General features: G+C 39.0%; 2 protein-coding genes across 2 annotated transcripts; one reads left to right on the top strand and one right to left on the bottom strand.

The window, feature by feature from the left end:
* Window positions 1-1,078: 1,078 nt before the first annotated feature.
* Window positions 1,079-7,286, top strand: LOC117435110 (26S proteasome regulatory subunit 6A-B-like). Its single transcript, XM_034058058.3, has 12 exons — window positions 1,079-1,185; window positions 2,236-2,316; window positions 2,596-2,721; window positions 3,036-3,140; window positions 3,502-3,564; window positions 3,704-3,841; window positions 4,018-4,161; window positions 4,329-4,477; window positions 4,658-4,754; window positions 5,822-5,967; window positions 6,323-6,404; window positions 6,954-7,286. Exons 1-12 carry the CDS (start codon window positions 1,144-1,146, stop codon window positions 7,062-7,064), a joined length of 1,284 nt encoding a protein of 427 aa, XP_033913949.1. The 5' UTR covers window positions 1,079-1,143; the 3' UTR covers window positions 7,065-7,286.
* Window positions 7,287-7,418: 132 nt separating this feature from the next.
* Window positions 7,419-27,613, bottom strand: LOC117435111 (transmembrane protein 178B-like). Its single transcript, XM_034058059.3, has 4 exons — window positions 26,976-27,613; window positions 17,661-17,774; window positions 15,251-15,388; window positions 7,419-10,584 (listed from the first exon to the last, which is right to left on the bottom strand). Exons 1-4 carry the CDS (start codon window positions 27,367-27,369, stop codon window positions 10,397-10,399), a joined length of 834 nt encoding a protein of 277 aa, XP_033913950.2. The 5' UTR covers window positions 27,370-27,613; the 3' UTR covers window positions 7,419-10,396.
* Window positions 27,614-27,941: the final 328 nt, after the last annotated feature.

Here is a 27,941-nt window from a genome sequence, read left to right as displayed (position 1 = left end):
ATTGCTTGTGACCAGGAAATGTTCAGTAGGGTCTAATGTGGGATTATGTAGCTAGTTATTGCACTTGCTATCAAATTGCATGGCTTTAGATACACACACACACACACGCACACTGTTTTAGGATTACCTTTCTGGAATTGGTTTCTGTTTAGTGTTATTAAAACCACATTTAGGATGTGTAAATGGATTCTAGAGTAAGACCTGAAACCAGTCAAGAGAGTTAAAAAAAAAAAAGTTTTGTGTGTTTTTTTTAAAGAATTCAGTCTGCTATATGAAATCCGTTTTCTGGATGCATATAAAAAAATGTTGTGCTCAAGTGTGTGAAATTACCTTTTACAGTTGCACAACTGGCTGTATGCCATTGCCTTTTTAATCATGTGCAATTAATCACAGCTTTTAATGTGTCACAAGTTTACAGTACGTGTCACAAGTGACTGTGGTGAACAATTAATTTATTTTATGTTTCTATTTACAATAATAATGAAGTTGGTGAACGATGGATTGCCAAACGATTTGAATGGAATGGGGAAACCAACATCATAAACCAAAAACACTTAGACCGACTGCTAACATCAGAAAATATTTGTAGTACTGGATGGAGCTTTGGAGCCCCCTGGTGGTAAAACAGGATTATGTTCCTAAATAAAAGTATCTGTACACTAAGTATTGAGAACAGTAGGTACCACAGTAAATATTTGCACAAAGTCGTTATTTATTGTTTAAAAATTTTTATGAAACAAATAGCCATTGATCTTATCTCACAAAAATGTAATCAAATAATTATATTATCATTAATATTCAATTATAAAAGGCAGGAACCTAGCATCTACCAAAACAACGGCTAGAGCACCTAGCAAGCAACATTCCTACTGAGTGGGGATTTGAAGTGAAGTAAAAGTATTGAACCAGCAGATTCGACAAAAAAATAAAAAAAAATAAAACACTGCCTTGCAAAAGTTATGCAGACATTTAATTTCACCCCATATATATATATATATATATATATATATATATATATATATATATATATATATATATATATATATATATATAATGGTAAAATCTGCTTATGTCTATCTTTCATTCTGTGTGTTGAATCTATTATTCGTGCAGCTGAACTTCCTCGATTTCAGAATTTCCAAGATGGCATCCCTGAATGACAGATCAGTTTGGGATGAGGTTGAGGTTTGTAGTTGTATTCATTCTGCTGTTAAGATATTTCTATATTTTTCCGCTGATAAGTTTATGCAGTTGAAATGGACTATACTGTGATGAGTACCATGGGTACCGATATCATCCAGTTTGTTACCTTTTGTGTTAATTAATACCAGCGGTAGCGGCATTAGTCGGTCGGCCTGTCTTCATTGAGAGAATGACACAGGAAAATAGTTCAGATGTGAAGACTTACAGTACAGTAGCTAAACTACAACAAGACAACGTAGCTCTTTGGGAATTAATGCGTACCTAATTTATACAGTATAAAAAATATTTTGCAAAAAAATAAGAAATACTGTAAACACAGTTTAGATTGCAAAAGAAAACGTAAACACGATTGCGGCTTGTAACATTGTCATGTTTCTAAGGAAATGCTTAGCAGTTATGCTACAATGTTGTATTTGTTAAAAACAAAACAAAACTGATTTGTTTTCTTCGGCGGATATCCACCAAGACTAGTGTATTGATGTTGTGAATACACGGTACCGGTCGGTATATATTTTTGCCGGTAGACTATAACATATATATATATATATATATATATATATATATATATATATATATATATAATATATATATATATATAGCTTTGTCATCCAAACAATTACGGTTTTTAATACACATTTTAAGTGCACGATGCTAAAATATTAAACCCCAGATTGAAAATGCACTCTGTGATATGTGCAGTTATAATAATAATACATTATTATAATTTTAATTAGCAGTCAGTTAGTTTTAATACGCTGTTTTAGACGACCCCCTAAAATAATCTGAACCATTACTATGTGCACAGTATTTCCTATACCCTGTCTTTAACAGATCTATATTAACAATAATAACCTATGATTAGATTTTAACAGCAACTGATTATGTGCTTGTATTCGGTACATGAATTTGTATTCTGTGTATATCTAATGGTTTAGATATTTACATGTCTTCAGGGAGAAGTTATGTTAAAATTGGTGTTATCTCATCATGCTGGATAAGGATTCATCCAACCTTTTTTTTGTTTCATGACAGGATGGGATTGGGGAGGAGGTGCTCAAGATGTCCACGGAGGAGATCATTCAGCGAACTCGCCTCCTCGATAGTGAAATCAAGGTAGATGTTTTTATGGAAAGCAGCTCTGGTTTTGGAATTGATAACCCGTTTGGACTTTTTATGGAGGTTTATATTATTCAAAATTCAGTATTCAGCTCCATTGACAAACTAATAAAAAAAGCAAATGGGTGAAGTAGAAATGGGTGACTGAGATTTCTTCTGTGCACGAGTGACCAGGTGAAAGAGAATGATGCCAGCAAAAGAGCATTAACTAAGTGACTCTGTTTTAAGGAGGGTGTTTGTTAATGCATTTCAATTAAAACGTTGGTTTTCCCTCAGATTATGAAGAGCGAGGTCCTGAGAGTGACCCATGAGCTCCAGGCAATGAAGGATAAAATCAAAGAGAACACGGAAAAGATCAAAGTGAACAAGACGCTGCCATACCTGGTGTCCAATGTCATTGAAGTGAGTGTGACAGCGTTGGTCACGTTTGTATGCAGAAATGTGCCTTTACCAGCGTAATCTGTAGTAGAAACAGTTGTGAATCGCATGTTCAAGGCAGCTGGTGGCAACTTTCACAGCTGTAGAACGAAAAACAAGAAGTTAGTATATAATATGTATAACAGGTTTTATGACGATATTGAAAATAGGTACGCAAGAACATAAGAGAGTTTGAAAACAAGAAGCAGCCGTTCACCCTTTCAAGGCTCGTCCCTTCCATTAGGATGCTGCTAATCATTTTTACATTCTTAACGTGGCCTCTTTGATCTGTGTTCAAGTTGCTGGATGTGGACCCAAATGACCAAGAGGAAGATGGAGCCAACATTGATCTTGACTCCCAGAGAAAGGGCAAATGTGCTGTTATTAAGACCTCAACCCGCCAGGTATGACACGAGCTGGTGAATTAAACCACTGCGGAGATATTTTATAGTAAACTAAACCCAGCGATCAAAGTGTAAGGAATGGATTTGGTTTGGATGTACATTTTTCCATTTTCCATTTTAAACGAACCCATGCAAATAACATACAGAAAGGTACACTTCCAAAATAATACTGATTTCCTCGGTTCACATGAACAGTGCTAATGCATGAGTAATATATTAATGTTTGAAGGATGGTCTTGGTGGGAGCTTGATGTGAAAGCTAATGACCACTGCGAGTGTTCATAGCAGGGAAGGGGGTCAAAAAGGAAACCTCCACATATACAGTGTGATCCTTTAGGAATTCAGTCTGTTTCTTCCATAGACATACTTCCTTCCTGTGATTGGATTGGTTGATGCCGAGATACTCAAGCCTGGAGACCTTGTGGTAAGTGTTCTGATTTAAATGAAGAGTATGTTGTTTATTTTGTTTGTTTTTGATGCTAGCGGTAATATTGTGAAAATAATGCATGCCCTTGATTCGCCACTTTGCAAAGTATATATGGGTAACTTTTCTCCTATTGCAGGGAGTGAACAAGGACTCTTACCTGATTCTGGAGACTTTGCCCACAGAGTATGACTCCAGAGTCAAAGCCATGGAGGTGGATGAGCGCCCAACAGAGCAGTACAGTGATATCGGAGGACTGGACAAACAGATTCAAGAGGTTAGTGCCTTTTGACCCAGTAAAAACAGTTTAGTGCTGTTTGTCGCACTGATTTATCATAGCTTAATTTGTGCGTGCTTAAACTCTTTGAATGTTCTGTGAGTGTGTGTGGGTAGTGTGATGGCTCAGAAGACTGTTACAGTGCAGCACCCTGATCGTGCCCTCTTGTTCTGCAGCTGGTTGAAGCCATTGTCCTGCCAATGAACCACAAGGAGAAGTTTGAGAATCTGGGGATCCAGCCTCCCAAGGGGGTGTTGATGTATGGACCCCCAGGAACAGGCAAGACACTGCTGGCTAGAGCCTGTGCTGCTCAGACAAAGGTTAGTGTCCTGAGAGGGAGAACCAATCTTCTGTGATGCAAAAAGTGCATTCATTTTTTTAGATTGTTTGTTTTATTGACAAGCCATTATCCAGTTAGGACCCAGTGTGTATTGATCGATTCTGAGTTCCTTCTGTTTGTTAATCAGTTTACTGCATTGCTCCACAGGCTACTTTCCTGAAGCTTGCTGGCCCCCAGCTTGTCCAGATGTTTATTGGTGACGGAGCCAAGCTGGTCAGAGATGCTTTTGCTTTAGCCAAGGAGAAAGCCCCCACTATCATCTTCATTGACGAGCTGGACGCCATTGGTACCAAGCGGTCAGTAAACTGGCCTCGTTATCTTTGCACACTTGTGTGAAGCCTGAGCAGTTGTTTGGATTGAGGTTATACATGGTTGCTTCCATTTCATTCTAGAATTTGGGAATACTAACAGTACAGTTGTAGTACAAGTTTCTTTTGTAATCTTCAGTTCTTTTTGTTTTTAACCTTGTCTTGCAGGTTTGACAGTGAGAAAGCTGGAGATCGTGAGGTACAGAGAACCATGCTGGAGCTTCTCAATCAGCTTGATGGGTTCCAACCCAACATGCAAGTCAAGGTAACTTATAATACAGTATTGGCTGTGAGTCTGTGGATCGTGCTAACACTGGAATTATTTATTCAACTTAATCAGTGACTTGACTATTGTTTCTGTGCTTCGTACACTTTATGTTAATGTCCAGGCTTTCATGGATCAACATGTTTGTCCAAAAAAGGTCACAGTTTGCTAGATGTTCAGTTATTTGTATTTGACTAATGGATTAAAACTGTGAATTGAAAAGAAACAAACAAAAGAGCAGATGTAGCTGAAATTGTTTCTGTTAACCCTTTCAAGACCAAGCATTTTTCAGGTGTTATTCTGTGACACAAGGGACCTTACAATACTTACTCAAAGTTTTGTTGAAAAATATTGATGTTTGGGCAAATTACAAGACATTGTTTCACCTGAGTGATTTCAATGACATCGTACATGTTTATTCTCAGGTTCTTTATAATCAATAGTGGACACTACTCTCGATTTATTTTCTCAAATATTTATAAATAAAATAAGTTATTCATTCCATTATTATCAGTAATAAGGAAAAAAAGACTTACCTGATACATTTAGTTCATGAAATAGTATATGCTTATTTATATCCACTTGTTTCTTGATATTTATAAATGTTGTAAAAACATATATATTAAAACACGACAGAATAAATGTTCTAATATAACTGTAAGTCAAATACATCACATTTACAGTGTTTCCCCTTGTTTTTTTTATTATTTTTTTTAGCTCTAATCAAGTTCCTGTGCTGTTTTGTTTCTGCTTTTGTTTCTGCCGGGCTGCTCTAAAGTGTCTCCGCCCTTTAGACACTAAATGCCCCTCTCAGTGACGTCACACGAAAACTGTCAGGAAGTGAACGTCAGTCCCTCCCCTATCCATTGATATGTGTTTCAAGCCTGTACTGCAAAGTACAGTGGCCTGTAAGTCATCAAAACGAAGTGCTTTTTTTATCGTGTTTACACGATCGCGGTCCTAGAAGCACACTCCAGTATGATCGTGTTAACACGATTCCGGTTCTTAAAGGGTTAACAAGAGTTCTACAGTCACTGTTTTTTTTTTTTCGTTGCTGTTTTCCACAGGTTATTGCTGCTACAAATCGAGTTGACATCCTTGACCCTGCCCTGCTGCGATCTGGCAGACTGGATCGTAAGATTGAGTTCCCAATGCCGAACGAAGAGGCAAGAGCTAGAATCATGCAGATTCACTCTCGCAAGATGAATGTCAGGTAAGCGCAAGCGGGGACAGTGCCTTTCTACATGAGAATGGATCAGCAGCTCGGAGAAAGCATGCCCAAGATCGACATGGTTTATATTACAGGGACGGAAATACGACTGAGCTTGTTACCTTATACACTGTGGCTAATCCAGCATGTAGTAAAAGCTGTTATGCAGTAGGAGTCTTATTACATTCCTGTATTAGAGAGATCTGTAACTGGTGTTTGAGGGAACAAAAGTGTGATGATGATGGCGGCCCTGGATTCATTGTATTCTGTTTACTGAATTGTATGATAGGGTCTGGTTAAGTATTTGCCTAAAGCTTGGAAGCCCTTCACTTGCATTGTCTTTTTCTTCTCTGTGCAGTCCTGATGTAAACTATGAAGAGCTGGCCAGGTGTACTGATGATTTCAATGGAGCCCAGTGCAAGGCTGTGTGTGTGGAAGCAGTGAGTATATATATTTTTAATCTGGTAATACAGTGGAATGCTGTTAAACATGTTTAACCAAGGGATCACACTCCCATTGCATAGCGGTTTGATCCATTTTCTGGTTTTACTACGAGTCTAAAGACACACCTGAGCTTGCTTCCTATACATTGTGGCTAATCAGGCTCCTAGTAAAACCTGGAACGGGTGAAACTGCTATGCAGTAGGAGTCTTATTTCATCCTTGTTAACAGTTTTAAACATTTATATTTATAATGTTATTAACCACTTGGGTAAGTTTAGAATAAATTACTACAATATTAATGTGTATTAAGACTACATATGTAGTGCACTAATGTGTAGATGGAATAGATTATGAAGACAATGTTATTTAATAACCTTACACTGTATAGTACTACTGTAAAAACACTAAGGCCAGTATCTATATTTAACATGAATGTATCTGTTAATGTTTAGACGACACAATTATAAACCTGTAACGTCTGAATGAACTCTAAGCTATTACCACCCCTAATCCACGCCATGTCATTTGTGCTTTTTTTTTCTGTAGGGTATGATTGCGCTTCGCAGAGGAGCCACTGAACTGAACCATGAGGATTACATGGAGGGTATTCTAGAGGTCCAGGCCAAGAAGAAAGCTAACCTGCAGTACTACGCTTGAGCCCAAGCACTGGGGCGCAGAACTGGGAGGGTGCCACTGAACTGGGAGGGTGCCGCTGAACTGGGAGGGTGCAGGTGTACGTACGTGCATTCACAGATGGAGGCTGGGGCAGTGCACAGGCAGTAAGGATGTAGCTGTATTGAGACTTCTGTCTTGTACTATGTAATTATATTGTCCTTCTCATCAACACAGGGATTAAACTTTTTCCATTAACATTGTCAAGGACTTCTCTTCCTTTGTGTCATTCGTCTTGTTTCTGTATTTTCAAATCATGAAGTTAGTTTACAAAGACACCTCGCAAGGCCTAGTTCCATTATCCATGGCCGTGAATTGTCAAAAATAAACAGGCAGTAGTTTGTTGAATATTTTAATAAAGAATCGAAATTACATTTTTTAAATAAAATTAAAAAAATGACACAAGTTTAAATACATTGGAATTAAATAACCTTATGTTTTCATGCTAGGCATTGCTTTTTTAAATAAATAAATAATTTAAATAAAAAAGAATACATTATGAATCATATTGGAGCTATTTGCACAAATGCAACTCTGTATATGTCAGAAATGTGTTGGTATTTGTACAAATAATGACCCATACACCATACAAATGCAAAACATTTACACAGTTCTGTACAAAATACTTATGACCTTGCTTCTAAAATTGGGAACTTTCTTACTGAAACTGTACATTGGCTTTGAATTCGATGTGGAAGATTTTTTTTTTTTTTCTTAGCTTGCTTAGTTCAAGTAGAAAATTGTGCTTTCGGCTTCTCCTTTGTGTTAAAACGACCATGGTTTCACAACCTTCCTTGTACTTTTTCATATTATTCACATGGCAAATTTGTAGTCTTCAATAACGTCCCCATTAAGTCTGAGTGATACTTGTTTTTACTCTTTTAAAATCTAAGTTTCATGCATTCCTACTCAATTGTTATTGGCATTTCAATACAGAGTCTTATTCAATGTCACCTTGCTTGGTCACTCTCCAACAAGCAATTAAAAAAAGCTGACAAGTGTTTTAAAAGGGAAATTGGAACGGATGATTTCAGTCATGGGGCTTGGAATCCTATGTGTTCACTAACCAATCAGTGTTTGGGAAGAAATGTTATGTGGCAAGCGCAATACTAGGCTGTACACTCATTCGCCGTGGCCCCCTCATTGTGTGTTGGCTACTGATCAATCATCCCGCTTTCATTGCTGCTGAATATTTTGAGCTGCTAATGGGATAGTTTTCCTGTTTCGTTGTAGGAGATTCGCCAAGGATTGTTCTGCCAAGTCATGTTGCAGAGATATTTTGTTTCAATTCATTTCGGGAAAAATGTCAGTTCGTCATTAAGACTGAGTGCTGCTATTATTTTTTATTTAGCAGACGCCTTTATCCAAGGTGCCTAACAGCGCCTGAACTATGCATTAGCTGCAGAGCAGAGTCACAACAACGTCTCACCCAAAAGACAGAGCACAAGGTTAAGTGACTTACTTAGGATCACACAATGAATCAGTGACTGAGCTGGGATTTGAACCGGGGACATCTTGTTTACAAGCCCTTTTCTTTAACCACTGGACCACACTGCCTCCGCTATGACTGGCTGTAGCGAATCACATATGAGAAAAAACTCAATATTGTAGCAACAACTATGGCACTTGGAAGGAATTTCCTCTAACAGTACTCTGATCCAGGATATATTCTCTGTAAGCTTTGCACAGTATTGTCTAGCACTCTCTTTTACAGACTATTGGCACTGTACCAGCATGATGCTATATCTAAAAAGCTCTTGATACCCACTCTGGCTTTATTCCTCTTAACCTATCAGAAAGTCCTTAGAAACCACGGTAACTAATCCATGTTGTCATTCGCCTGGTCTGAATGTAGTGAACTGGTTAATCAATAACATTTTATTGTTGCTTGGTTGTGGGCAGGCAACTTTGCAAAAAATGGTTTGTTAAGGCTAAATGTGGAGAGAGTTGGTGAGGGACCTTGTTATGATCAACACACTAATACTAGTCTCCGGTTTGAAGCTGGCTTTTGGAAGACAAGTTAAAACGGTTAAACCAAGGACAGGTGAAACAAAAATGGAAAAAGTAAAAAAAGTGCACATGCACACTGCCAAAACACACTGCAATTTTTTCATGTCACTTCTTGCTGGCTTAAAAGGCAGTGCTTCCGTCCCTCAAATTTTCAGATACTGATGGAGACAGGATATCACATGGCTAATCCTTTTACTAGCCGCACATTGTGAAACCCTCTCTTATCGAAGTGATCATAAAACACTTTTAGATACTCTGCACAGAATACCAAGCTGTCCCACAGAGTCCTAGCCATGACACAGTAAAAATAACAAAAACATTGAGTTCTGAGATTCAAAGCCTGGTGGATGCTTACCTTGTCAATATTTCCTCTTAGGTTAATCTTTAAACAGTATCCTGTGATTAAGGCCAATATTAAGGATTCATTATTAAAACTGATTTGTACATTTGGAGGGTATTTTTTGAATCTTTTTTTTTTTTTAGGTGTGCATTCTTCCTCCAGGGGGCGCTGTAGGGTTATAGCTTCCAGCGTCACCTGATAAGATCGCTGGCAGGTTACCAGGGTTACAGATCGTTTTGAGCCAATTAAAGTTCAAGCCATTGACGCATCATATACGTCCAGGTCAATTACTGCTTTATATTTTAGGGCAAGTCCTTCAGCCATTTGAAAACTGAAAGCACATTTCAATCGCTGTTTAACAAATCAGGACTGACAGTATTGTTTCTAGAGTGTGCTTGTGACCTTCCATGACGGGAGGCTGCAGTGGGTACTATGAAAAACAAAACAAAAAACACTGTTCAAATAATAATAATAATAATAATAATAATAATAATAATAATAATAATAATAATAATAATCCACATCAAATATTGCTGTCTTTTAACAACCGACAGCTTATGCCAGCATAATATTGTTTTTTTTTTTTTTTTTTTTTTTTTTTTTATAACAAACACAGTACGGTTCAACCCGACTAAAACACACAGGGGGCAGAATTTCGCTTCGATTTTTTTTTTTTTCCCTCTGGATACTGAATCATTTCTTTTTTGTTGTTTGTACTGGTTTACGGATACGTTCCTAGAGAAGCACCATTATTAATCAGAATCTCTACAAAGCGGTCACTTCCGCTTGGGCATATAACAAAAACTCTGGTCGTGGCGTGGCGGGCAGAGGCAGACCCTCCCCTCCAGTCACTCGCCAGTGCGGTCCGAGCCGATGGCTCTAAGAGTCCGTGTGGCTGTGCTTCCAGCTGCGTGTCAGACTGTCCCGTTCTCCTGCCTCGGCTTCGGTGCCATCGTGCGGGGGGCACTCAGGGGGCTAATGTACACAGGAATCCGGCTAGCAAGGTCAGCCCCAGCCCAACCCAGGCACAGAACATAGACCAGCCGTAGCCGTGGCTGATGTCCTCTGGTAGTCCGTACATGTACCGCGGGTAGCGGGACAGTTCAAAGTTTATCCCTGCGACGCAGGTGCACAGGGAGATGATGCTGCAGGTTCCTGATGATAGAGAGAGCGAAAGCGATTTTATTTAGTCTGTTAATATCCCCTTGCAAAGACTCCTCCCTTCAACCTATTAGCTATGCCAGACATGTCAAAGATTACCCTTCTGTATTATTTTAAGTTTTCTTTCTAAATGCCACTAATTCGACCCCTGTTTTGAGGTAAGGATTATGGCATGGTTTGCAGTAGCTGGCACTGTAATATGAACCTTCACTATTACTTGATGATTAGGAGTTAAATTCTTAGTAATTACTCAAGGCTGACTTACGACAACACACACAAATCTACATTGAGCACGGTCACTCCTGACCGGTTGTGAACTCTTATGACAGCACACACACACACAAATCTACACTGAGCACGGTCACTCCTGACCGGTTGTGACCTCTGCTTGCTTCCCGGTTGGTTGCTCTTTGTTTGCACTGAGAGATGGCTCGAGGAAAGCCCTAAACCACACGCTTCAGTTCATCTGTATTTTTAGACTCGGGGAAGCTGCATCTCTCTGATGAGGTATCTAATGGAAGAGCTTTTACATAAACAGGTCAAAGGGGGAAACGCAGCCAAGAACGCATTAATGAAAGAGCAGCCACCGAGTTAATGCATCAGATAGATCAGCGAGAGATACTGCAGGTCTCCAATCTCCCCAGTTAGATCGGTCTGCTTTTCAGCCAACAGCCGGTTAGAAGAACAGGCCCTTATTCAATATGCTGCCGTGCTTTGTCTGTGTGTTTCCTTAAATTCAATGTAAAGGCAAGCTTGTGGAAAGTTACTGATAAGGAAATGAAATGTATAAAATAAAACACATTGAAATTCCTTCTTTGGGTATGATACATGGAGGTTGTCAGTGTCTTGTACACTTTCATTGTAATCTCTTGTAGCTATATAGCTTATTAGCAGAGCGTGTGTATGTGTCAAATGCATGAATTGCGAGTATGTTTAGTAGAACGACCGAAAGGATATTAAGCTATACTGGAAAACAGTTACAAAAGAAAGAATTGTTGAAGAATGATGTCAATAGTCTTGCATCCGTTTTTCAATGCATTCTCTAGCTACAGCTTGAAGTGTGAAGTATTTGTCAGTTAAATTTGCATATCCAGCAAACATCATGTCTAACGCAGCTATGATACCACTGCAGGCGGGGCTCATTTGCATTGAGTTATTGATAATCATTGCATTCATAGTGATGAAGACTGCATGATACTGTTCAATCACATTAGTGTCTTTCTGTTTGTATTGATCTGTTGAATATTAACTGTGATGCTAACCAGATTCCATCATGCTTATACAGCACTAATAGGGTTATGCATTGCAAATGAAATAGTATTAAATGACTTATTTATAAAAGTGACATACAATTATTTCTGCTGCATGTTTACTTTAAATATATTAAAATAATATTATTTTTACACTTTTTTGGTAATACATTATGAGCATGCAATGAACACCAGTGTCCTTAAGTATTTAATTAAGGGATAACGCTTTATATTTTTTTACGCTCATAATCTATGGAATTTAAATGTGTTAAATTGTTTATGCAACACCCTTAATAAAAGAAAAATAAAAAAAAATAAGGGGAATTTAAACTTAGGGTGTCTTATGTAATTGTAATTAGAAAATATATTTGTTTTATGCTGAAAAACAAAAGAACGATCCTGTTAAAAACAGCTTCAAACACAGCATGGTAAAGCACAGGCAAATTGTGTCATGGTTAAAACATTGGTCAAGCAAAAAAACTGCAAATTCCCCACAGTACCAACTTTTACAATGGTACACACTAGAGGTGAAATTAGCAACCAATTCCCTAATGGAAAACATATACAAAAGAAATAGCATAAAACAGGGCGATACATTTTCCCTGTAAAATACATATGCTAAATTCTAAAAATGTGCTTTTTAATCTTACTTTAAAGGCAGTGAGAGATGGTGCCTCCCTTACAAATCATGGCAGATTAGGGGCTCTAGAGCTGAACGCACTGCGACCTGCCTTCTGTCTCTGTGGCTGTAGAATACTGAGCATACCTTCATCTGGTGATCTAAGACCTTAACACCACACAGAGAGCCAAGGGCTAGCTACATGTCACTGCTTACTGGGTTCATGCTGCAGCATCTGAGAGCCTGTTGGCTCTGCCTCAAAGCAGATGGGACTGTGGGGCAGGTTCTATTCTAAGCGAAGGAGACTGACAGAAAGCAATACAAGGACCTCTAAAAGCTCACTTAGCTAGTCTGGCAGGAGTGTTTCTCAATGGTCAGAATCTCCCCTCTGCACTTGGGTCCAGTGATTTATTAATGTAAGTCTGTCCTTGTTCCTGCCAAATACACGTAAAGAAAATGAAACTTTGATCTGCATACATGTTGGTTTGAATGATTGCACTTATTTGTTTGAAGTAGAACCAGTTTCTAAACTGTAGCCTGTGGGAGTTTTTCTTTTCAATATTCCCAACACAACTTTATTTTCGTTATTTGTATTGTATTTGTGTAGTGTGTTTATACTGACTGAAAAGCCCACCACAGAAGGAAGGATATTTGCCTGCTGGTTTTGACAAGCCCCTCCTATTTCTAAAAGCACAAGATGAATTGCACTGCCATGCTCTTGTGGAGAAAACAACCTTGGGTATCATTATTTTCTCTGTGTATATTTCACTTGGTTTCCCCCCTAAGGGATGCCTCCATTACTTAAAGGTTAGAGCTGAACCTCCCTCGCTTGGGTCTAATCCTGCTTTGGCTCGAACGAAACGTTAAGAACTCCCAAAGGACAACATAAGCCTCATAATTCTCATAATTCATCTCATTGACGTTTACTAAGGGTACTAACGTTATGCTTTTTACAAAGCCTTACTCAAGCCCACCATGCGTTAGTATCAAACGGGATCAAGGAACATTTATAGTAGTGTAATTAAAACGTCCAGTCTTGACAGTGGGACAGTTCAACAGATTCAGATCAGGATACAAACTCCAATGGGTCTAGCTTCGGGAAAGGTGAATAAAATTAACAGTATGACATTTTTTTTTTTTTTTAACTTTCTTTCTTTCCTACCTCAAATCCCCAAAATACTACATTCAGGGTTATAAAATAATGAAGGTCCTATCTGGGAATGTTAATTTGTTTGTAAGTAGACAAACATTTTGGCCGGTGCCTTCATCAGTGTGCTGATTAAAAGCAGGTTGAGCTAGCGTAACCTCCTTCCCCACAGAGAAATACAATAACAAATTCTGGTTGGACAAAATTAACCCCACTCGCCCATCTTAGCTCTCTAATCAGAAACTTGATTAAATCTCTTTCTCTTTCCCGTTCTCGTGACACTGCTCACACTGTAAACCATTGAATTCCTTGAAGCCGTCTGAGGAGATGGTATCCTTAACTGTGTTTATACTGGACTAGCAGTCTGGGCAACTGACAAGTCACTTTCTGTTCAAAAGCTGGTGTGTTAACATGAAAAGGAAAGACAAGGAAACCAAACAGAACAGCCCTTGTGTTCCAGCCCCAAATCAGACATGAAAACATGTGCCAGAGCATTTGTTTACCAGGCTAAGAAGTTATGGGTGGGAGAAAAACGTTTTATTAATATAAATTCAGAGAAGCAGGGTAAGAGAAAACAACAGGGTTATTTGCAAAAAAAAAAAAAAAAAAAAAATATATATATATATATATATATATATATATATATATATATATATATATATATATATATATATATGTGCTTGTGGATATTCATTTCTCCCCAGAATTGTGTGGTTGCTATGCTACAGTGAGATATCTGCTTAGCAGTCAGAACATGCATTACTGCATATCACCTTCCAAAGTAATGACTTTTGTATGAGGGAAAAGGAAACGGCCGCAATGACTGTAAACTGTAACTGCTCAACAGGGAATGCAGAATGGCTTCTCTGTGGAGTAAACCTTTAATGCAGCAGCCAGTGCTATTCTGAATAGCACAATTACCAGGTATCTCAGGGGCGCCATAATCAGTGCTTGGGGAACAATAGTCTCTTTAAGAAAGAGAAACAGCTTATGGAATACAGAACTGTCGCCCTTGCTATGCTTTATTGTATCTTTCAAAGCCCATGCAATTTCAAGTTAATGGATAGCTCCCTTTGGTGTTGTTTTTTTTGCAGATTAAGCATTGGCTATAATTGAATTCTGCTTTATTGCTCTAAGCAATTACTATATTGTAAAAAAAAAATTGCTTTATCTATTTTTCAACAAAATCTACAGTAATAATAACACAAAAAATTAGCAGTAAAATTAGCAAGCTAAAAGAAATGGAAAAAACACTGACTTCTTACCAAGTGGTCTTATTGATTGTATTTCCATGTGTTGCTGATGTGATTTTTTTACACCGTGAAGTAGGACTGAAATCAGTCAGGCTGCTATATCAAGTAAACGCACACATGAAATACTCACGCAACGGAATGCATACAAGTAAGTATCATCCCACGGAATTTACATTTTATATTTCTGCATTAAAGGTTTTCTTTTCAACTTTTAGTTTGAGAAAAAAAGTTGCTATGCATGTGAACCCTCGTTACCATCCTCACTTTATACACACACACACGCAAGCAGGCACACATTGCCCTGATCCTCTGATGCAAAAAGACAACCTCATTTCGATCCTGAGTAATAACTGGACAGGCAGCATTAAGAAAAGGACTCTGCGTGTCTCACCTCCCATGAGAAACAACAGCCCCGCCACATACTGCATTAAATCATGCTGCTTGCAACAGCCGAGGACTCCAATAATCCACCCGAACAGGATAATGGAAACCGCCATCCCGATGAAGCCAGCTGTCATCCGACGGAGATCTAAAGGGTAAAGATAACACCACAAAGGGGAAAGATAACACCACAAAGGGGAAAGATAACACCACCATCTCACATTCCCGGGAAATCAAAGTGTAGTGGGGGGGGGGTGGGGGTCAGAAGCCACTACAAATTGCTAGAGCAAGACTATCAGCAGTTTTAGAACTATTTAATGGATCGGGAGATGCACTGCAAACTAGGCTGCAGCAGCTCCAGGCAGGCTCGTACAACAGAACAAATCAGTTCAGTGACACAGACATAATAGATGCTTGCTAGTACTGATCCCCCGAGCCATGGGCCGTTTGCCAAGCACGCAGATATGGGGAAGCAAACTAAACAATAAGGACACCCGAGGATGGTCTGTGACTCATTTCTTCAGGAAAGCTGTGCAGTGGCTTACCCAGGCGTTTTCCAGGACCCCAGGCAAAGCATTGCTCTAATGGGGGGCCCAAGCCTATTTATTTGTTTTTCTGATTTGCTTAGACTGCATGTTCTAATACAAATTAATGACCAAGCCTCTGGGTTCAGCAACAAATCTATACAACACCAACTGGAATGCACTTTCATGGCTGGCTGCTATTACTACTGAAATGATCAGAGCGATGGCGATGTGATAAGTGACAGCGCTTCATACCCTTTGACACAGCAATAAAATACCTGACGCTGGCATTTTTATAATGAAGTTTAATATCATTGGTCTGGGTTGGATGGGTAATGCTGCTTTGAATTTTGCATTATTACTAAACATCTAGAAAATGCCCTAGAAGTAAAAGCAAAACATATCTGTATCCTGTGCTTTAGCGTTGTGATCAAAATACTCAACAGATTCATATCCAAACTAAGGGCTTGGTTTGATTGAGCGGTACCGCACTGGGATAAGCTGTCAGCAGAATAAATGCCCCTGATGATGTGATCGTGACAAACGCTTTCCATGAAGCCTTTGCACTTGCTAATTGCATTCCAGTTTGGTTAGCTTGCTGCTTACAGACACACTGCACAGAAGCTCCCCGCCCCCTCAGTTGTGCTGCTTCGGTTTTGTTTTTGTTTTTGTTTTTCATTTTGTTTCTACTAAGCTCTTTCCATGGCCTCTGGGAATGTACTGTACAGCACCTCTCAGGAGACAACAGACTTTTCAAGTATTTACTCAAGCTGAATATTTTAGTAATTTGTTTTTTATGCTTCAGTACAAAATCCTCCTGGTTGTAATTTCATTAGGTGCAATACCTAATAGATCATGCTATGGAGGTTGCAGTCTATAGGGCAGGGCTTTTACATGCCCTGGGTGCAATGAGGGTACAAACCCGACATATAAAACCTGCAATGTCTGTCCTAAAAACCATGAGATTAGTAGAAGGTTTTGAGAGAACAGCAGCAATGCTCAAGTTTCTGTGTATTACATAATAGACGCCTTACGTCTCCATTGGGACCAGGATTAAATAAGTAAAGTATTACATAATAAGAGCCTTGCCTGCTTATGTTCTTCCTGCAATGACTTAATTAAAAAACAAAGTGACCACTAAGCTCGACATCTGGCTGATCAAACTGTGTATTTATCATCAATAACTCCCTCCCCTCCAAGTTTATATCTCCATTGTTCATCTTCAGTGCCTCACACTTATTACTCAATGATTTCTCTTGAACATTTACTTGCTGTCTTTAAATAATAATGTTTTAAACTGGTAAAAGTGATGCAAATACCAAAATGCTTTTCTGTACGTGTGCAGCACACCCTGAGACTGCTTTACCCAGTTGTGCCCCCTGCTGTCTGTTGGATTACTTAACCCCTCTTCCATAGAGATTTATCCATCTGGCACCCCAGAGTACAGTATTCATCATAATCAACATTTCCACAGAGACTGCGTGAGTTTAAAACATAGCATAATGTTTATGTAAAACATTTTCATTGCGTCATTAATACACATGCCAACATGGGACTCAATGCTATTCGGTAAGGATCTTGGTAGAACTACAGTTAAAATGTCCCAGGACAGTGATCTTCAAAAAAAAAAAAATGCTATTTTTGTTTAAAGCAGCTTCATTAAACTATACGTACTACATGTATACTTTTTAGTTGTTCCAGATGTGGTTGATAAACAGATCCATCACGGTGGAAAGCAAAGACCAAGATCCATCTATTTGACCAGACTGCCAAACAAGTTCTATATCCTGTCTGTTTCTGAAGCAGAAGAGACCTCCGCCCCCTGGTGGACGAATCTATTCTGTTGCCACCCGCTAATCAGAAGGCTGCTGGACTGCTGTGGAGATGATTACTTACGCAGCGCGTGCCACTCGTCCTGTCGGATTGTCTTGGTGATGTTGATGGGGAAGTTCCTCGGAAGAATGGATGAGGAGTAATGGTACTTCACTGGGATACAGCGCTGGATCATACCTGCAACAGAGCACAAGGTTGATACCCAGCGACATTCACACACAGGCAGAGACAGACAGACAGGCAAGCAGGCAGGCAGACAGACAGATAGACAGAAAGGGACACTCGTTCCCCAGAGTCATGGCTGCAAAATTATCAGACAGGAAGAATCCTTATTCTACCAATGAAAACTTCTATCAGTGCACCATTAGTACATGGTTTGCAATGGCAATGCAGTATTGGTAAAGATTTTGTAGTACTTAAGGGAGATTTAAGTTCAACTGCTATAGGTAAAATGATACCAGTGGTATCATAGGGGAATTAACCAATACAAGCTGGTAATCCATTGCATAACGTGTTAACAGAACAGTATCAGGACCACTGTGCAATATTTATTCCAAATCCATTGTGCTGCCATATGGTATTTTTTATGTAGGGGCAATAAATCAATGTATGCATTACATGCATTTAGGAATACTTGATCATGTTAAAAGTTCAGTAATGCAAATATTTGATTCAACGTTGTGCTGAAATGCACACAGAACATATTTTCCATGTGTATAGAAAGATAGGTTAAACAAGAACAAAGGTCACTTTGGTCATAAAAGCTGTGATAATATCTCGCTGATGTAGTCTTATTCAGGGCAGATCGTCAAACACAAAAAACCAAGGGTTGAAAAGGTTAACCATTCATCGGCAGGCTAGCAAGGACATTGATATTCTATATAACTGCTTTTGTAACCTATGAAATGAAACTGTCTGATAACTAAGGATAAGACAACCCCCACCTAGAACACAGTAGTCTCTGCTTGAATCTTTGAAAAAGGAATGAGTGCATATTGATTGATTTCTTTATGTATAGGAAATGACTATTCTGTATACCTGTCTTGATTTTCTATGGTAAAGGTTCAACTGCAGCATTTAGTTGAGTGTGAGTGCTTCAAGGATATTTTAGACGGGCAGGTATTCAATGTTCTGTCCACTCTTTGCTGTGTTTGCTGAATTCACCTTTTTGTATTTTAATTTTTTTAAAAGAGATGTTGATGCAGCATCTCTGTTTGTCTCAGGCGCAGGAGGGTGTCAGAAACAAAAGAACAACCCTTCCCCGAACCGGCACCTCAGAAAACCGTTGCCTTTGTCAAAAGATAACGACCTTCGTTCTGCTCTGTTAACCCGGAGATACTGAATCAGCACAAAGTTTATTTGCTAGATGGACGGGGACGCTTGATGTCTTGCATTCTGACATGTTTATGCGGAAAAGGTTTGGACAGGATATCTTAACTGTCAGTGGTCCCACATTTCTACCCAATTCAGGTCAAGGACTAAGCATAGACTGGCTGAATTATTGAAATCTGGAATCTGCAGCAAGGTACTTGGTGAATCCTGTTTGCCTGAGTTGAACTGCCTGCCACTTACAAGAGTCGGAGCAATCTGAGCACTGCGTCAGCCTGTTCTTAGTGTCCCGGGACACATTCAAATAATAGCAATCTTAAATCTGCAGGCCCCCACAACCCTTTAACACTTAAATATACCGTACAGTACAGTCATTCTTTGTGTCTGTTGAGTACTACTGTACTTTCTCCCTTAGTCTTGAATTCTGTGAAGTAACACTACAGCAGACCCTGTTTATTTGTATTCCCAAAAGTTCATTTTAGCTGTGGAGACCCAGTCTCCCCCGCTTGAAATGGGAACAGTACAATGCAATACATGGCATCTTCAAGCTCAGTTCAATGTAATTGACAGTTGTTTACATTGTTATCCAAAACATCACAGCATATCGTGAAGAGAGCATTTTGACCAATCACGTTGCAGTCTCTCTGCTTTACAGAGCGTAGCAGCGCCCAAAGCCTGTCATCAGACGATAACAGCACTCAAATTACAACACAGACCGAATTTCCTTTACAAACCAATGGAACTTACCACTTTCTAAATCAGAACAGCAATCCCTACAGGTCAACACTAAGAAAATATCTTGCAGTGTGGAGCCTTAATTCAGATATAATCCCTGCCACAGTAGTAATGAATTTATTTAAACCAGAGATATCTTTTTGCTGACCTAGCATCAAAAAAGTGACCACACAGCACATAGGCTTTCACTTACATGCATTATTCCTTGTGTACCTAACAATTAATTAAATCACAAAACAACAACCAAATACAGCATTCTCTTGGGTGCTGCTCTCGATAGCCAGTGCACTTGTAAATTACAAAAAATGAGAAGCACTTAACGTCTTTCAACAGAAAAAAGAAAAAGAAAACTGCTGTGAGACACTGTCATCCACTCCTAATTATCCCATCCAAAAGCTTGCAGTCAACTAAGGGGAGCAGAAATGTATAGCAGTGCTAGAACGTGACTGTGTGAGCGTGGGGTGGGGCTGAAGAATACACTTAAAGACAGTACATGCACAAACAGTTGAGCTGGGAGAACCTAATATACAAATCTGCAAGTAAATCACACAGACTATCTGAGGTGCGAGTTAGAAGCTGGGCCATAAATCACAACAAATTATAGATGATAAACGGGTAAAAAAAATCAACCAACTACAGCAATCAGCAATCACGGTGATTAATTATAGCAATCAAAAGACAGGATAATTAATTAGCGCAATCAAAATGACCATTTGTACACAGGTTTTGTTGTTGACTGAAAAAAATAACTAGACTATACTGGATATGAATACAAACATTGGATTCGTCCTTCAAATGAGACGTAAAACCGAGGTCTTACTGTAAGTGACTCTGCAACAGCGTCTACTAAATTACTAAATAATGGAAAATGTGAAAAAAAAACAATTGAGGCTTTGCTTTTCTTATGTATTATTTCACAAGTAGTCAAAGTATTTTGACACGATAATGAATTACAATTCAGTTAGGATAGATTATTCATTAAAGCTTAGACTAGACAACACTACTACATTACACATATTTTACATTACATTCTTTGGCCTTTGGCCTTGTCTTTCACGGAACCCCTGCCCATAAATTAGCTTGTCGATAAATGGAGAGGATGACCGTAGGGAAGCCATAGGCAGGGGGGCAGGATAGCTGCCCTCTCCTGTTAGACAAAGGGCCTCTGGCTACAATACAATACCATTTTCAAATTGCATAGCACTTGTCCTGAAACCAGCTCTGAACAGAGACTGGGGTTTAAGACTGCATTTTCAGTCTGAGCCAGAGTCAGTCTGACTGATTGATAGATTCTGGCAGCCAGTTCAAAAACCTGGGTGCATAATTCATAAAAGCTCTCCCACTCAGTCTCGGGCCAGACTGTGGGAGAATCCAGATGACCAAACCATCAGACTTCCACAGTGTTTGGGCAGGACGTCACAGAGATATACTGAGTTCAATGGGATATGTGCCTGGTATTGGAACGCCATGTCAGAAATACAGCCAGGCTGAAACCCTCTCAAGACTGTTACATGTCAGGAGCAAGGAGCAAGTCTTAATTTAATAACTAGCCCTGCCGTTCCAGTCCAGGTGCTTGTTCCAACAGCATGTTCTTTAATTACTGAATTGAGCAATCCAGAGCTGTCCAGTTCCAAGCAGGTATTTCATTGTTTAATTGAACCTAGGTGTCCAATTGAATAATACAGACCTGGTTCTGAACGTTTGGAATGGACAAAAAGAGCCACAAGCGAGTACCACTATCCTATTTACAGCACACACTAGTTAATGGTATTAAGGAAAAGATTGGATCCTAAGAATGTAGAATTCACAGTACTATGCGTGACAATCACCTGCCATGCAGTCCTCATTTAGACCTCCTGCATCTAGAACATTTGAACCTGCCTCCATTTTGCTTCTTTGCTGCTGGTGGAACAGCTGCAGTTCCTACTCCTCTGTGCCCCCAGATACTGTACCTGCTGCGATTCAACAGTGCTGTGCCTGCGCTCCACATTACTCATGCTATTTCCAGCAAGTTAAGGTGCTTGTGTTAATTAAGCATGAAGGGAGATATTTTTGAGCCTTGTGTGCCACTGTTTTGAACTAAAATACAACACAGATATGTGTGGGCAGTTGTTGGGCGTTTTAAAAACGGTTGCAATTAAAATACATTTTGCTCGAAATAAACCATCTTTGATCATGAATATCAACCTTTAAGGGCTTTACTAAAATCCGGGGATTGCTAAAACAAAACCTCTTGACGTCACAGCACAAATCTGGCAGGCTTATTAACTGGAGATGGTCTTATGTGTTTTTTTCCCTGAGTAGTTTGTGCATTCATATGCTCATTATAGGTTGGATTGGTTTCAGCTTTCAGTATTACCAGAAACATACTTTGAGAATGAATGCCCCAAAACCACACATATACTGTTAATTTGTTTTGTTCAATCGTTGTGGATCCCCACATCTGTAAATGTATACAGTGTATAGAAAATAATTCTGCACTCACCTTCTTTACATTCACGATAAATCCTTTTATTTACTGTTTACAAATCCTTTTACAAGAGTGACCCAAAAAGGGCATCGAGCATAAATGGAAGAACTCGATACACCTGCAATAACATCTGCTATGGGCAGGGGTGTAGTCCTAAATCTGAAGGTATCGGAACGGCACAAAAACATTGATTTGAACTTCTAGGAACGCACATAATAGGTCATGCATTTATCTAATTTCTACAAGTATTTCAGAACGATTATGTCTGAGCTGCCTATAGTACTAAAATGGCGTGTGAATGATATGGGTAGTGTGAATAGGGTGTTTGAATAGGGTGTTTGAACTACTTTGTGGAGTGTTACGAACATGATCAATGGGCCTCTTGCTAAGATGACCACCTCATTACAGTAACAACAATATGTTTCATTCACTCTCTCTCTCTCTCTAACACACACACACACACACACAGCTCTATCCTAGCCGGGTCGTTTTTCCACTGCAGAGCCCGAGCTGTGCAGCTGAAGTCACTCACATGTAGATGTAGATCATGCAGTATTAAGCGCCGCTGTATTTGAGTTGAGAATGATGGATACAGAAGTTATGGTTGTGTTTTACTTCGCTTTCGGTCTTCATATATTACTTAACACAACTAAAATGCAATGACCAGCTTATTACATGAAGAGGAGAAGAGTGCTTCTCGGAAAGATCTGATGAGCACAAAAATCATTAACTCTACCCCTGGCCCTGCTTGGCTCTAAGCCAGATTCAGATGTGTTGTGAGTTTCACAGTGCGGTTCTCGCTTGAGCTTGATAAATAGCCAGTGGAAAAACAGCCACACGGCTTGGATGTGCCAGTGGAAAAGGGATATTACAGACATTGCCAGACTGAATCTCCTCCATAGAGGGAGGCAGGTTTCATTTGGGTTGGGAGCAGAGGTTTGTATCCCTGCAGCTGAGGACACTTTTGAAGAATGTGGACTCACAACCAAGAAATTATATTTCAGCAAAAAGAAAAAAGGAATGCCATTACAAGACACTGCTGTTGGTCTAATTTTGTTTTACAGTTAGACCTCTCGGAAAACCCTGATCCCCGATTTAAAAAGCAATTGTGGAGAAACTTGAACAAAGTGTCAGGATGCTATGAAAACAAATAGAGGAAAAACTCAGTGAAGAAAAAGAACACACAAACACTCGCGCATCCTTTATAACTCATTCTGTTATCAATGCAGACAGCAGGAAATATGGCAGTTTCAGAAAGCTAGTCACAGCAGTGTGTTATGAAAGATTAATAAAAGAGAACATTTGGAAAAACAGCCATGGGGCTGTAGAACATTATAATATAATTTACCTTTCTGGCATGCTGTAGACAGTCTTCCAATCAACTTCAGAACCCTGCTAATCTTTGCTGCAAGTCAGAGCTGTGGTGTAATCCAATTATTGCACTCTGCAGGATAAGTACAGAGTCTGAACTTTTTATGTTACACTTTTGTTAACCTCCATGGCACATCATTACTAGGTAGGTAACCCATTCCATACCCTAGCCACTCTTGGTTCCTCCCCCTTGCACTGTATCTGTGTAGATCTGTGGCAGGGTAGATTTAATTCAAATCCTGACCCTTTGCTAAAACAGGATTCCCGACAGAGAAGAATCTAAGGATGAGGTTGGAAGCTGATTATTTTACAGCACGAGATGAAGACCTCTGAGAAGTGCACCACGGCAGCCGTGCCTAGCTCAGCCTTGTGATACCTGCTTCTGATTATAGCAATCAGACATCATTGTTTGTTCATGTTAGTTAAACCCACTGTAATTACAACAGCATGGCTATAAGCAAAAATAGGCTGCTGTTATGATTGCTGGATTTAAGGAACTGAATAGGCTGTCCAGCTACCACTTATGATTCTTTCCTCATTCCAACAGGCTCAGTATGTGTTAATTGCTCATGAAATCACTTGCTTACAGCTCTCCACTGGGAACCAGATGTGTCTCATATAGTGCATGTCAAGCTAAAGAAGGAAATCAAGCAAAGTGATGGTTCAGGCAGGGAACTCACTTTCAACCTTGGGTCAAATCATGTAAACATAAAGCATATTTCAGGCACTTCCACTACCAGAACAAACCGTCAGTGGAATTGAAATACATTTACATTCTTTAACAGATTGTGTGGCATTGGCTATGTTATTGTATTAATCTTTGACAGCAATCTAGTAACTGTGCTTTGGTACTTTTAATATAGAAATAACTCAGTGTCATTGCTTATCATTGAATGTTTGAATTTATAGATGACAAGTTATTAATTTTTTTAAATGTTGTAATAAGCTGTACATTTCTGAAGCTTTACAGAGTATACTGTAGGTGTCTGTTATAGTTTCAAGTGAAGTTTCTGTGAACGCGCTGCCTGGCATATTAAATAAGGATTTCATGTTAAAATTATTTTTGCAATATATTCCTTAGCGTTGCAATATGCTGCATGAATTACTTGCTGCATGTATAAACACATATTCAATTATTGAGCTGACTGGAGACCTGGCAGCTCCTTGCTTGAAATGTTCATTTAGATTCAGTGTCAGTGACCAATTTATTTTATGATCACACTATGAATTATGTATGGCACTACTCAATATATATATATATATATATATATATATATATATATATATATATATATATATATATACACACACACACACACACACATATATCGGGACGGGTAGAATATCGGGAACAGGGTAGGTTTGAAGTGCATGATACATATTTAAATACTATATAGTACACATACATTTAGTCCCTTCAGATCTTTAGACTTGTGTAACGCTTTTCAGTACTGGAAACATCGTAGCTAATAATAATAATAATAATAATAATAATAATAATAATAATAATAATAATAATAATAAAATACCTTCATTGCTCATTTCTTGTAAAGACGTACCGACATATCTGAATTTTGTTCATCACGGTTTTCTTTTGAAACCTCTCCCAATCACATGAAAATAATTTTTATGTTATTTTCCTTATCTTGGTTGACAAGTTTTCAAACTGTCTGGAAACGAGTAGCCATCACAGTGATAAATCAGTGAAATTGGCGGGGTATGGGAATTGTAGTTTTTAAATGTGTGATTAACAGTGGGCAGTGGACACTAATAAACTACATTACGAGATCTGTGAGAATTTAGATCTGTGTTTATATATATATATATATATATATATATATATATATATATATATATATATATATATATATATATATATATATATGTTTTGTTTCCGATTTAGTTCATGGGAATATTCGCCGCACTTATTATTATTGAGGTGTACCTACCACTCGCTGTGTTCGGGTTGTTTTCTTTAAAACATCGCTATCGTTTTACGTTGCCTTTTTTTAAGCCGGCCAGAGACCCGCGCTTAGAACTGTACTGTCATATTTTCTACATTTTCTTTAAATTCTTATATATATATATATATATATATATATATATATATATATATATATATATATATATATATATATATGTGTGTGTGTGTGTGTGTGTGTGTAGAGTCTGTCTGGCTGTGCGTGTGTGTGTGTGTGTGTGTGTATGTGTGTTTCTAAATAGTATTATTTCTGAAAGAGAATCAATTATAATCGAATAATTAATGTGAAATTGAGTAAAATGTGAGCAACAGCCAATTATGAAACTTAATGATATCAAATCTCTGGTCTCAAACAGTCCCTGAATTTTGGATAATTTATGTTTACTGGACAGATACAAATACCACTGTGTGCCTCTAATGCAAGACTATTGCAAGGTTCCTTTAAAATATAAGCCTTATTAAAATATCTAGACATAACATACACTATGTGTATGGCTGTATGTATATACTTCGAGAGAATGTGTCCTTGCTTTAACTCTTCTCTCTCTCTCTTTTTTTTTTTAAATCAGCTACACTACCTACCAAACCCTTCAGTACCCGGATGTATATCAATAATTCATTATTTGTTCTGTTGCTTCTGCTAGCGCCGCCGTACGACCGGACCCTTAAAAACCACACAGCTAACAATGTATACCAGATGCTGCTGCTGTCAGGCGAGACTATAGCGTGATGAAAGTAAAGCACTAGATTTCTGTCTTCAATCCTCATCGTTGTTTTGGTCGACGCAGAGCTTGGACTGGAGAGAGAGAGAGAGAGAGAGAGAGAGAGAGAGAGAGAGAGAGAGAGAGAGAGAGAGAGAGAGAGACTGGGGGACGGGCGTAGCTCGCTTCAGGACCCTGGACAGAGCTTACATGTTTTCATTACTGTAACAAACAGCAATAAGAGAACCGCTGCTTCGAGAAAGAGGCAGTCTCCAAATCTAGCAGTGTATACGAGCATGAAAGACACCGTCGACTAACCACCAGAGGAATTCATAATATTAATAACAATTAAAAACAAAGGTATTCAAACAAAAGGCGATGTTCATTATGTAAAAAGCGTATCGTGTTATTATTAAGCTGGATAAGGGCTTTCCAAAATACTTCGAGTGAGGACACTTAAACCCGCAGACTTTAACCTATGAAAATGATCTTCAGGCAATATAGCTGTCCTGCTAAGATGAGACTGGTGTGAATACGAATGGACTACCACTCTGTGCTCTTTATCACTTCATTAAATGTAACATCACTGTTATTAAAAAAAATTAAAATAATAAAAAAACTTTAATTACATAGTATGTTGCCAGCTCTAGAAAATACCTAAGCGTTTTTCATAAAGGTAACTTGACACTTTTTTTGGGTACATTTAGCTACAATAACAAATAATAACATATCGACGTGCATTACATGTAAGTGGATTATGAGCAATATTTCACGTTGATAAAATACTGTACCTTTATAAATGAGGTCCTCTGTCTCTATATCAAATCCCTCCCGGTGACACCGTCTCCACAGCCCCGAAATGGTCGAGTTAAACTGCCGGCTGCAATGAGACTCCATGGCCGAGGAAGCGGCTAAAAAATGCCGCTTGACTCTGGGAAGTAGCCCACTCCCATCTCCCTTCCCTTTGCTTTTATCCCTGGGCGGCATGCGGAGGGGAAGGTTGTGATTGGAAATATAGATGTATCCCGGGTCAGTTCTCTTGTTGGAATAATTCTTACACCTTTCCCGGTGCCTCCGAGCATCTGTTTCGTACCAGTGGTCGGTGCAGATGGCCATAGCCAGCAACCCTAACGCGCATAACGCCAAAAAGAGCCCAGTGCTCGTTAGAATCTTCATGGCAGCCATCTTCCCTTCTCGCGGGAGACTCCAGAGAGAGACGAACCACTTCTTTGGTTCCCGGCAAAATTAACAACAACAGCAAAATAAATAAAAACGACAGCTACAGACTCCTACACCCTGCTGCTGTCCAGGGCATGTCGGGTGCTATTTGTCAATGCCCGCTCTCAAGATAAATGCTTTCTTTTGTTTTTATTCCTCCAGACAGGTGCGAGGTTGAGCATCATCTGTGTGGGAGAGATGGAGGAGTCCAATGCTGAGGGGAAATGGTTGATGATGCAATTCTTTCTCTGTCCTCTTGGGATTTGCTGTGGCGAATCACAAGGCGACCCCGAGAGCTCTCAGGCATCCGGCTCCTCAAATAGATTATTTTCTAAAATGTAAACTGTATCACTTACACTCGCTGCTGCTGGAAGGAGAAAGTGGGTTACATTTAATTAGGGAATACCCCTGAAAAAAAAGTCAAAATAAATGTAGATTTAAATCGACAGATGTACAAACGTGCACACCTAACTTCATACATACAACATGCATGTATGAACACATGTATAAGGTACACACTGTATATATACATCTACCAG

The sequence above is a fragment of the Acipenser ruthenus genome, chromosome 28 (assembly GCF_902713425.1).
Source record: "Acipenser ruthenus chromosome 28, fAciRut3.2 maternal haplotype, whole genome shotgun sequence".
NCBI lineage: Eukaryota > Metazoa > Chordata > Actinopteri > Acipenseriformes > Acipenseridae > Acipenser > Acipenser ruthenus.
Note: the sequence above shows the minus strand (reverse complement) of the source record. Positions and strands in the feature narration are given on the sequence as shown.

What these genes read in the sequence shown, in the direction of transcription:
- LOC117435111 (XM_034058059.3), bottom strand. Translation starts at nt 27,369, where the DNA reads ATGGCTGCCATGAAGATTCTAACGAGCACTGGGCTCTTTTTGGCGTTA. An exon ending in GGACGAGTGGCACGCGCTGC is followed by an intron (nt 15,389 to 17,660) that starts GTAAGTAATCAT and finishes TTTACCCTTTAG; the next exon opens with ATCTCCGTCGGATGACAGCT. An exon ending in GCTGTTGTTTCTCATGGGAG is followed by an intron (nt 10,585 to 15,250) that starts GTGAGACACGCA and finishes CTCTATCATCAG; the next exon opens with GAACCTGCAGCATCATCTCC.
- LOC117435110 (XM_034058058.3), top strand. Translation starts at nt 1,144, where the DNA reads ATGGCATCCCTGAATGACAGATCAGTTTGGGATGAGGTTGAG. An exon ending in TCCTCGATAGTGAAATCAAG is followed by an intron (nt 2,317 to 2,595) that starts GTAGATGTTTTT and finishes GTTTTCCCTCAG; the next exon opens with ATTATGAAGAGCGAGGTCCT. An exon ending in AACCCAACATGCAAGTCAAG is followed by an intron (nt 4,755 to 5,821) that starts GTAACTTATAAT and finishes TGTTTTCCACAG; the next exon opens with GTTATTGCTGCTACAAATCG.